General features: G+C 44.1%; 1 protein-coding gene across 1 annotated transcript in view; it reads right to left on the reverse strand.

The window, feature by feature from the left end:
- Window positions 1-12,240, reverse strand: part of adamtsl4 (ADAMTS-like 4) — a 39,930-nt gene that overhangs the window by 13,233 nt on the left and 14,457 nt on the right. The window contains exon 5 of the mRNA XM_084358136.1: window positions 6,514-6,616. Within this exon, the coding sequence (XP_084214262.1) occupies window positions 6,514-6,616 (103 nt within the window). The remainder of the gene's footprint in view (window positions 1-6,513; window positions 6,617-12,240) is intronic.

The raw sequence follows: 12,240 nt of genomic DNA on the forward strand, positions 1-12,240 counted from the left end.
TGGTTAGCTTTAGGCACAAAAACACTTGGTTAGGGTTCAGGAAAGAGTCACTCGCACAAGATCTTTCGCAGGTCTGGGTCAACCAGCCATGTACTGGGCTTTAACCTATTGTTTGAAAAGTGACTGAAAGGATTGCTCGATAATCAAAATAAATAATTAATAAATAATTTTCTTTGAATCAACTAAATGATTAATCAAGTTTTGGTGAGCATACCAAGACAATACTTTTTTCCATACTATACGTTACCTTATATATGAGAAACCACATTAGAGATTTTCCGACAGGCAAATTGTACATTAAAATCGGGAATTTAAGTAGAAAAAGTTTACGAATCTGACCTGAAGCGTAATGCTAACTCTCAGTACTTAACAATTACGCTACGATTGATACGCTGAGTTGCATCGTGGGTAATGTAGGGTCAGGTTTTGACAATAAAAGAAGACTATCTAGCCCTGATTCTACTGCAGCACACACCCCCACAAGATTGGGGGGGTGTGGCAGGGGTTTAAGGCCTCGGGTAGAGCTGGTGTGTGTGTGTGTGTGTGTGTGTGTGAAACAGAGCTATATAGACATGAGCACATAGCATGAGTAAGGGGTCATAGATTTAGTTGCAGATGGGAGGGAGGGGGTCTGTCACTGGGAGTTCAGGGGTTAAAAGGACAAATTCTGCGCTTCTGAAATTATGACTTCTCGCGGCGGTGTCGTATTTCTCCGCCAAATTACAACAGAAATGTACCCACTAGTGAATTCTACATAAATATGAACAGCATGACAACCTGCCAAAAGTGGTCAAAAGCTGTTGCACAGTATGTTTATTCTGTCCTTGAAGCAGTTTGAAACATAGGGCGTTTCTCTCTACAAGCCCTTCTTTTGTGAAATATATTTGATAATTTACAGTAAAGTGTGGTTTTGATATCACACTAATGCCACTTAATTTTCATATAATAACACTGAAGATTGTTTCACCATGGGAAGATTTCCTCTCCCAGTTTAATAAGCCTTCATCAGCAGGTAACCTAAAGCCGACCATCCTCAAAGTCAAGAGGTTCAGAGGAGATAGCCAAGAACAAAGACTAAAGGTCAAATACCAGACCCCTGGGTTCACCTCGCGTGCAAGTGCAAAAAGGTGCATAGTAAAGTCAAAGAAACTCCATAAATACTTTCACAGAAACACTGAGGTTTCTTGAATCTCTCAACAATGCTTCATCAGGTGTAATGTAAGTAGTACACAAGTCATCATCAATGAAAAGGATTAGTAAAACTGGACTGTTCAGATGCCACGTCATTGTTTTGTTGGTTTCCATTTCAGGGGGACACCACCCAAAAAGAAGGAGGTGGAGAGTATCAGTGGGAGTGCTGAGTGAACCAAGTATTATCTTAATAATAAAAAAGTGGCCTAGTGTAGGCTTCTGACAGAAGATTTCCAAAAAACATCTGTAGCAGGGATGAGCCATGTTGTGAATCTCCAAATTAAACACACACTGAGTGAGGGTTTGTCCCTTCGCAAGTTCGACATCCTGATCCACAGTTGTGTGCCTGGACAAATATGTTAAGGACATTAAGGAGTGTATTTTATCTCTAAGTGGCTGGAAGCGGTCAGGAAGTGATGCAGGTGAAGCAATTGACCCAGTCTGGATGTTTATCTTTCCACAGCTTTGAAGGGAAATGAAGGTCATGCATTACTGGGAACATCAACCTGCTTATAAATATACTCAGAGAATTTAGTGCTGGTCCTTCAACAATGGTAAACATCTGTTGCACGATACAGATTACAGGAGACCTCTCAGTTTACTGTGTTACCAGAAAAAAACAAGAAATTCTTAGAAGAGAGAGCAGAGTAAACAAAGGAAAAAAGGATTAGATTGTTAGATTTCGATTCTCTCTTGAAAAACCCAATTGTCAACACTTCGATCAGCTGTAACAATTTTGTAAGACCGGCTGTACGACAGCTGAACCAACTGGACGGTGAATGTAACGTAGAAAGGGAGACTATTGTTTGAGTTTTGGTGAGCATGGCTGAGTGTGAGCAAAGATAATGGAAGCAAATTCATCTGCTTCCTTTAATTATGGATCATTACAAATACACTATCTTTTAAAAGTAGCAAAGAGTCGCACACAGAGAAAAAAAGGAATTATGTTTCATAAAATAAAAAGTTGTCATGCACAAAAATGTGTCGATAATCATTTTATAATCTCATCCCAGCGCTCTAAATTGAGATTGAACTGAATTTTGAGGTGCGTACAGATTTCTACCTACTTTTTTTTACATCAAGCCTAACAGACTTTTTCGAGTTCTGTTCTACGACAAAGTGCGCCAGCAAATACTTCACAATTATAAAGCGTTTAAGTGTCTTAAAAAATGTTAGCTGGTTGCTAACAAGTGGCTAAATGAGACTACAGAGGTCTTCGGGAACATTAAACGTCGCCACACCGAACACGGTAAACAAACTAAATAATAAAACTCTCTTTGTTTCCATGACTGAACAAACTGAATAAACAAACTTACTTTAAAGGACAAAACAATTTCATACTGTTTTACTTTGCTTATATGTGGCGGACCCTGCCACCTTTCTAGCTTCAAACAGTGTTCTGGGGAACTTATTTTCCTCTGAGAACAGCTTGTTTATTCAGTTCTGAAAAAATAAACATTTATGTGTTTGTATTATTACCTCAAATTCTGAGTCTGAATTTCTTCTCCAAACCTACACAGTGCTCCTTTAAGATGACTCTGATCTGCTATTTCTGTCATGTATTTCACCAAATGATTTAACTTATTTTGATTAACACATATAGTAAATCTCAATCTCGCTGGTTATACATATGTAACTACTGTACAATAACGTGGAAGAAAAGCAGTGGCCAAATTCCATCTCCACCCTTTTGCTGCCGTTCTGTCTGCATATTGCAGAGCGACAGATGTACAGTACATATTTAGAAAGAAAGAGAAAGGGGAGGCGGTGTTCCCACCCTCTCTCTCTCCATCCTGCTTCTCTCTTTCCGCCTGTCATAGTTATCTTTGAGAGATTAGACTGGAGACAGTGACAGAGAAGAGAGGGGGCGCTCAAAGTGGGAGACGTGTTCCCACTCACGTACTCTCCCTCGTTCTCCATCTCCTCTTCCTCCTCTCCTGAAGCCACGTTCGAGCGACTCCTAATCACCTTGAGCTTTTCCTCTCTATTTTCAGCCTCTCGCTGCTTCTCTCCGCTCCTCTGTTCCCCTCTCTTCCACTGTCCCTCTCTCCCTCTCTCCCTCTCCGAGCTTAGTGTTCAGACAGTGGAATATATGATGTCTAAATATACTTCCCCACTATCTCTCCGTCTAAACAAACTCCAGCAGGGACAGAGAAAGAGAGAGGCAGTGGGACAGGAAGAGGGGATGAGGCCCGAAAAAAAACGGGAATATCAAGTAAAACAACACCTGCACGTGCAGCGCTTACAGAAAGACTCACGGGGTGGGGTGGGGGGGGATTCATTTCGCTGAAATGAATCGGGACCATCATTTTTGTGGTTTACAGCCATAGTGGCAGCTTTACAGTTTAAGTCACAGATCCAAACCAAAGGCCACAACACTTTGCAGTGCATACATTACAGCCCGTCACCTTGGAGGCAAAGAATCACACGCTAAGTAGCAAGAGCTGCCTGCACAGTTTAACATAAATACTAACTGGAAATATATGCAGCGCCCTCCTGAAGTCCTAAACAGATGAGTGCAGCTGGACAGAAATGACTAACACACACACACACACACACTCCTCGCAGCCTCCAGCGTACTGATGGGAAGCTAGATATGAAGGTTTGGGCTGTAGCCAGTGGGACCGGACTGAAGTAAACAGTGCGATAGGGTTTACTTAGCAGAGTGGAGAGGATCATCTCCAGTGCTGATCGAGCGTGTCTGACCCGGCTGACGTCACCGACAAATACTTTAGACACATTCAGTACTGTAACTGCCCCGTCAGCTGCTAATAAACGTGACATCTGCCATTTGGTGGCTTCTTTCATCCAAAAAATTCCTCACAGAAATGGGATTACGATGTGTCTTCCTAACGCCAGAAGAATGATTTACCCCCCTATCAGAGGCTGTCTCTGTTTTTCCTCCCCTCCTCTCTCCGTCTCTCTCCGTCTCTGTCCAGTCCTCTCTGCTTCTCAGCAGATCTCAAGGTCTCGGTGGCTTAAAATAAGCCCGAGTGGAGCAGAGGGCAAGGATGCACAGCAGATAGAGAAAATTTAAGAGAAGCTCGATTCAGGATGCACACAGTAATCTCAGACTTTCACTTCGCACACACACACACACATACTGTAGGGTTGGTAGGTGAAAGGAAAGCCCCTGTGTGTTTATGCAGACAGTTAGACTCCTGCTGATACCCCGGCCTTGACTCCTGTTACAGATGTGAAGCGTACATGGTCTAGACCTGCCCTCAAAACTGTTCTCAGGCTGCTCTGACACGACCAAAACACGTCACTACAAACCTTAATGTGTACTCCTTCCCTCGGTGTTGTGTGACCTTTAGAAAGGCAGGGAATCTACCAGACAATAGGCGGACAACCATTTAAATTCACATTCATGCATACAGGTGATTAATACTGTGTTAAAACATGAAAGTGTGGAAATTGCAACTGAAGCACAGGATAAAAACACTAAAGAATCTAACTTGTTTGGATAATTTGTAGTTGTGTTATGGGATTACATAAAACTATGGAAAAAAGTAACTTTACAGCATTAATTCTTGGCCACTTTTCAGCTCAAGCTGCCAACTCAACATATCATCCAGGATAAAGTTGTTATGGTGAACGTGTTAGCAAGCAGGTGCCTATTCGCACATCCAGCAGTCAAAGAGCAACATTAGCATTTGTTCTCAGTTGTGTTTCCCACCATCTGCAGGATTAAAGTCCAACATTCACTAGTTTAAGCTTTGTTCTAACTCACCACCAGGAAGTATCCGACTCTTTAGCTGCCCCCTTGTCCCACTGTCTCCACCAGCTACTTACTAACTGTGTCTGTTAGTTGCCGTGTGCCAAGCAGGCAGTGTACAGTGTGCTTATTAGAGCCCTTTCATTCAAAACAGCTGTTTGGAAACAAGGTTGAATAGATTGGGCACAGGGTTTCCTGGCTGGAAACATCACAAATCGGCATGGAAGCGCATGGCTCAGGACAAGCAGGCTCTGCACAGCTTGTTCACCCTGCTGCCCTTCTGGCAAGCGATATAGTATCCGCTGCTGTATCACCAGAGTACAGAGCAGCTTCTTTCCTCAGGCTGTAAGACTCCTCAAGTCATCCTCAGCACTAGTAAATAGAAAAATTGCGTCATAAAGCCCCGGGGGGGAGAAGAGTTCACAGTGGATAAAGTTGACTCATTGTTAAAGGTGCACTGTGCCCTTATTCGTGTTTTTCTGTTTCTAGTTGTGTGTTTGTTTGGACAAGTTTGAAAAGTGTGTATTGTTTTAAATCAGAATGAAACCAGACGTATGTATGTGGTCGGTGTTGCTGCTCTATTGTCTCCGGCTCTACGCTCTCACAGCGTGTGTTGATGAACTGCAGCCAGCTGATACAGTAATCACAAGTGCATAGACAGACAGATACACAAACAGACACGCACAACAAATCATTTCGGATCCATTAAGCCGTTCCTCTACATACAAAAGCACACTTGCCAAAACGCTCACACTGTAAATACCCAGCAGCTTGTAAGCATATTTTTAAGGCTAATGACAAATACTGTTGATATCATCTCACAGCTGTGTTTCTTCTCTCGCTCCCAAAATCCCCATGTTTGTAATACTCTCTCTATCAAATTCCTCGAATAACTGTCTTCTCTCTTCCTCTTTCTTTCCCTCCAGCATTGGAAAACAAAGATAAATAGACACAATCTCCCCTGCGCTGAACTATTGTGCTCTCAAGAAGAAAGTAAACAAACACACGGCACCACACACGAACGCGCTCTCGCTTTAAGTGCACGCGCGCGCACACGCACGCACACACACACACACACACGGGCCACGTCGTCTCCCTTCCCTCCCAGTCGTCATGTGACGAAGACACTTGCATCCCATCACCTCTCACCTCCCTCTCTCTGTCCTCCTTTTCTCTCTCTTTCTTTATCTCACGCAGTAGGAATCTGTGTGTTCTGAGTCAGAGCTGGGAGGAGAAACTTGGCAGGAGAGGACGGGAGATGTTGGACAAATCAGAGGAAAAAGAGAGGAGGGAGAGCGTTTTGTGCGAAGAATAAAAGGCAGAATGAGTTCCAGTCATTCTCCTTTCCCCTTGACTCTCACCACCCTCGACGCCACACGAGCTGCTCCAATGAGAAGAAGGATTGCGGTGGGTTGGGCATGCGGTGGAGGCCTGCCAACGCACACTAACACCAGAGCAACGTTTAACTCACTTAAACACACATTCTACTGACGCTTTTTCACCACCCTCCCCCCCCGTTAGCATTTAATTATCGCTATAAGCCTATTATCACATGGAAGCACAATGCGGCTAAACTGCGGCGTGTTTGTTAACTCCGTCCTCACCCTCGGTGAAAGGCTCCCAGTTGTAGAGGCGACCCATGAACTCCTGGGTGTTAAAGGCTGCACACTGCTCTGCTCTGGACTCCAGCGCTCCTCCTCCACACACCTGGCGGACAGAAACACATAGAGGGAAGTTTAAAAATGCAGTGCCACACATTGAACTCGTATGAAATCACCCAGCTATTAAACCCGACGCGTGTTTCTCTCCCAGTCCCTGGAGGAGTCAGGGCGGAGCTGACTGTTGTGAGTGAAAAGTGAAGAAAAACAGCTAATAAAAAGGGGAAGAATTAACTTGAGATCATAGAGGTAAGCTCAAACACAACTCTAAAACACAAACACACACACATACACACATGTAGTCTGCTTGCTGCTTTTGGCAGTCAGCGAGCGTATGAGAACCATATGGAAATAATAGATTTTTTGGAAGCGGCTGCTCACATAAATCCACTGTGGCGCTCAGTGCATGACCGCAGAATGTGAGTGACTGTGTGAGCACGTGCGCGTGTGTGCGAGTGTGTGTTTGTGCCTGTGTGGGTATGAGCGCATGTCCAACTTGTGCTCGTTCAAGCAGGGTCCTTATGGAGTCGTACAGTGGAAAGAGTTTCAGCATACCTGCACTTAAACAACAGCTGAAACATCGGGCAGACACGACTCTGCTGGTTAATACTGAAGTGACCGTAACTCACCGAGCTTTGCCCCAGTCCTGCGGGACACACACACACACACACATTGCCATTTCCCATGTGCACTTTATACCGTTCCTCCACTACATTTCGGCGGGAAATTATTTTGAGTAGCCCACTTTTAAGCCAAATAACTCAACAGCTTAAAGATGGATTGCCATGACACTTGCTGAAGACAATCATCTTCACCGTACGTTTCACTTACAAACATAACTGTGGTGATCCCCTGTATGTAAAGTGTCTGTACACTGCACTGTGTTCACTGAGCAGTAGAGAAATAAAAAGTCTGCTCATGCAACATTACTGTGAGGTGTCTTCCTGCGTTCTTCAAAGCAAAGTTGGTCGAACTGTGTACAGCAAGTTACCAGCTACATGCCAGGCAACAGTAAATTTAAAAAGCCTTAAACCTGAGGTCTTTGACTATTTTTCAGAGCTGCTGATCTGGAAAGCCAAGTTGGTGCCAATACTACATCAATCTGACAGCTCTAGTTTTCAGACTCATGCATTAATGCACCGGTATTATTAACTTATTATAGTAATACAGCATGTAATATTAGGCCACTGCCAGCAGCCAGTTGGGTTAATTTACAGTGGGAAAAGTCAGCTTGGCTCTGTCCGAAGGTAACAAAACACACCTGCCAAAACCTCTGCGGTGTTAATTAGGGAGCTTTAGAGGTGCTGGACAGAGCCGGGCTGCTTTCCCACCCTGCCCACAGTCTCTGTGCTAAGCTCAGCTAACTGATACTAGCCTCATGTTCAATTAACAGATATGAGAGTGTTGAGCAAACCTCTGAGTACATTTTGCTGATTTTAATTCTGTACTTACTTAAATAACCTTTTGAGAACAGAATCTTTTGTGTTGTTGTACTTTTTTCTTGAGTACAGGATCTGAATAATTCTTCCACCGCTGCACACACACGCACACACTCAGCTTCATCAGGTAACATTACTGTGGGAAGCCACAACCATCCTGTCTGGTATAAAACCCACCGAGTTTACAGCCCTCTGACACACAGCTGGCTCAAACACACACACTCACACACACACTCCTGCATGCCGCACACAGAGCTCTCAGATTTCTTTGCAACTCGAATCTCTGTCAGCTCCACAATCTTTGTGTCTTTCACTCCTCTCTTTCTTTGATTCGTTCCTCTTCCCCTTTCTTCTCCTTGTTTTTTTACTGAATCTCTCTTCACTCACACAGCTGTCACAAGCAGCTGGAAAGTTCCTCGTCGCTCATCTGGGAGAGTCAAGAGCAAGGGAGTAGTCAAGTTTAAACACACACACACGCACAGGCCCACATTTCCCATGTGAACTGGCCTCAGCGACAAAGTGTAACTAAAACACTCTAATGGATCATCTGCCAAAGCATGCACTCAATTTCACACTTTCACTGTGTGTGTGTGTGTGAGTGAGTGAAGCTATGTGGCCGCCATGTCACAAGGCACTCATAAGGATCATCTGTTGTTTCTGTTGTGGCAAAGTGTGAAACCAGCTCATGAAACTTTATGTGGAGCGCTCCGCCACATTTTCACGCCGCAGAAACGGACTTATTTCTGTCTTATTTATGGCCGATACGTTCGAGCCTCTCACACACTCACAGAGTGTGTTTGGGCCACGTCCGCTGAATACGTGAGTGTATGTGGGCGCTTGAAGGTCAGTACACGTATGTGACCTGATGTTTTCAAGTAACCCAGTAAATCTGCCCGGATGTGTGTGTGAAATGTGGTTGGTAATGGTTGTAAATATTTCTGCTGGACATAAACATGTTGGGCCCCATTTCAGCCCGGATGGTTCCTGTGTATCTATGCATGTGTGTGTGTGTGTGTGTGTGTGTGTGTATGTGCCTGTTAAGACCATAAACAAAAAAGAAAAAAACGATGGTGTGTGTGCAGCTTTGAGAAGCTACAGTTCAGTAAAAAAGCAAAGAGCTTCCATAAAGGACAAAAACAGGAATGTAAAATGAAAAGAAAGAATGCAAGAAAATGTCAAGTGTGTGCATTCATGCGTCGGTGATCGCAAGAGCGCTACAGGGTGAGTGGATCCTCCTCCCGAAAGAGTTTAGGGTGTGTAAAAACAGAGGGAGGCTAATGGACTGAATGGAGGGAGGAGGGAGGAGGGAGGGGAGGTGAAGTGAGAGTGAAAGCAGAAGAGAGAAGACGCGTTCGCTGGTGTTTCGCAGCTCTGCGGGAGAATTTGTGTGTTATTATAAGGACTGGTATACTTCGGTGCTCCCTCATTTACTGTGAGTGCAGGGCGAGGGGGCGAGAGGGTCTCCCCATAACCAAAGAGACAGGGGAGGGGGGTTGACGAGGGAGAGTGGCAGTTATTGAATGAGCCGAGGAGCGGAGAGAGAAAAGAGAGCGATGGCTTTTACAGAAGCAAAATCCTTAAAGAGGGGGGTGATGGAAGGAGAGAAAGGCAGCGAGGATGGGCCCGGGCCTGTGGATGACATCAAAACACCCAAACCACAAGTACCCTCCAAACAGAGTCAAAACCATTCAGTCACTTAGCAACACTCAAAAACATCTTGTTAAATTTTTTTTTTTAAATGATTCTTGCCTTATGTCTGTTTATTACTAACTGGACTCTAATGCTGCTGTCCAGACAACTCAGAACTAGAACATTTCCTACCTCCTATTAGAAAAAGTACAATACAGCGATGCTCAAAGTCATAATTGTAAACTCAGGGCACATTTATTGACCCCGACTTCATGAGGGAGCAGCTGTCTGACATTGCACAACAATGACAGCACCCTTGAGAAGGGGGCAAAGTGTATTTGTAGACGACGGTATTTGTGAAAAGGTGAGTGAATAAAATCTTTAGTTACATTTTCAAGTATTAAAATGCCGTAAAATAAAATATTTAATGGCGTCTTGTATTATTTCATTTGTAATGCAAGAAGATTGCACTGCTGAGGGTGTTACTGTGTGCACACTTGCCAAAGAGACATCATTTTTGTCACAGTCAGTTTTTTGTTCACTTTGGCGTCGTGCATCTGGAACTCTTTGAGATCGGAAGTTGAAGTATGCCTGGATAAAATACTGGAAGATTTCTGAGATTTTGAAATATCTCTTTGGACTCGTCATGACAAGCAGCTGTCTTTTTGATTTTTTGGCCTTTTTCCTTTATTTCTTTTAGTGTCACTACAGGAAATGAGGGAATAGAAGAGACTGATGTGCAACAGAGGTCCCTGACTGGAATCAAAACAACTGGATTGCAGCTTAACCCCTAAAACAATAGGCTGCCAAAGTTTTGATTATTTTTGAGCTTTCATAGATAAGGATCAAATCTCAGCACTAATGTAGTACCGATTGAAATGAAGCCATAGCAGGGAGTATCAAAAGCTGTAAAGCATTGCATGTCTGGTCATATTTATAACATTTTATGTGGAGATTCTTGGTTCCTGCCTTGAATCAAAGTTTTGCTATTGTTTTTATGTTTTTTTAGAGCTGCAATGATTAGCTAATCAATTGATTAGTCAATCCAAAGAAAATTATTATTTCCGTACATTTTTAAGCAAATTTAACAAACATTTGTTGGTTCTGGGGGGAAAAAAATATGCTCTGGGAACACTGCGATCGCATCACTACAGTGAAGTCTGACGGGGCAATATACACAAGCTGTCAGACAATCAGAGAGGACGTTAACATGCAAACAGGCGAGCCAGATTACCTAAACCGGACATGAGCGTAAACAAAGCGTTAATTGGTAATAATCCCTCATCGAACAGGAAAACTGGTCTAAATCAAGAGGTCTGTCTGTGAGAGATGTTTACAACTGACAGTTGGGGAAATCATTTCACCATTTTTCTTTGTTTTCTCTGCCCAGGAAGTTTGGTTTCCCTGAGGGTCTGTTTAAAATCTGCACGATTGTCTGACTGCCTGGCAGATTTCAGCATTTTTATTTGGTGATGCGATTGTCAATAAGGCTAACAGCTAAAACTGGGAAACAACGAGCCCAGAAGAGCCAAAAAAATACGACCAAAGTAGCTGTAAAAGACCGACTTAAAGCCGCTGAAAGGCTTGCTGAGCGGTGTATAAACATAAAAGCAGTCTGAAGCTGAAAGATATAAGAACTGGCAGCTTCTGAGCCGCGGACTGACAGGGTGAAAGAGTGAAAGATGGATAGCAGCAGAGCGGCAGGTGAAAGAGAAGTGAAAGAGAGTCAGTCAAGTGTTTTTGTACGGGAGCTGTGAAAGTTATAGATGTGTTTAACTAGCAGGGAGGAGGGAGGAGAGAGGAGGCCTGTGGGCAATATATAGGAGCATGTGAAGAAGGAGGGGGGGAGGGGCACTGCCTGAGGCCTGAAAGCTTTGTTCTGCGCACACACACACACATGAAAATACCACACACACATAAACACACACAAGCCAAGGTCCTGATCACACATAACACATACGTGAAACACAAACACTCCGACCGACCCAGACAAGACTAATGAGTTTTTAGGAAAGCGGGAACCTTTCACCACATGTGTGTTTCCGTAGGGACAGCTCCCAGGTGAAACGTCATCCAGTCATTTTCCATTCAAGTCTGTGCCTGCACAGCTGGACGTTATCGCCCCAATAACACATACAGGTTAAGGCTGGCCGGTCATTCCTCAGGCATTACCGCAACACTGCACAGACAAAGTGACTGACCGCCCGCCCTGCAGCCATAAATCAACACGGCAGCACTAATCACTGTACGAATGCACACAAATCCATGACATGTGTTAATATGTGTGTGTGTGTGTGTGTACGCTCATGTATGTGTTTGTCCTCCGCGATTAACATTCTCCGGCTAATCTTGTGACCGAGGACGTGTGTCGACGCTTTGCAGGGCACCACCCAGCTCTAGGCCTTGACCCTGAGGGGGTCAGGAGTCCTCCAGAGGAAACGCTGCTCATCTATCAACAGCAGGCCGAGACTGAAGGAGGAGGCCCCGTGCTGCGCGAGACGGACGGCAAGAAATATCGCTGTAGTTCTCAGAAGAGGTTTGAGTTGGAGCCTCAAAACAGTAAAAGAAAAGAGAAGAAAACAGAAGACAAACACAGTAACCACAA

This window comes from Pagrus pagrus (genome assembly GCF_965226575.1).
Source record: "Pagrus pagrus genome assembly, chromosome: 7".
Taxonomy (NCBI): Eukaryota; Metazoa; Chordata; class Actinopteri; order Spariformes; family Sparidae; genus Pagrus; species Pagrus pagrus.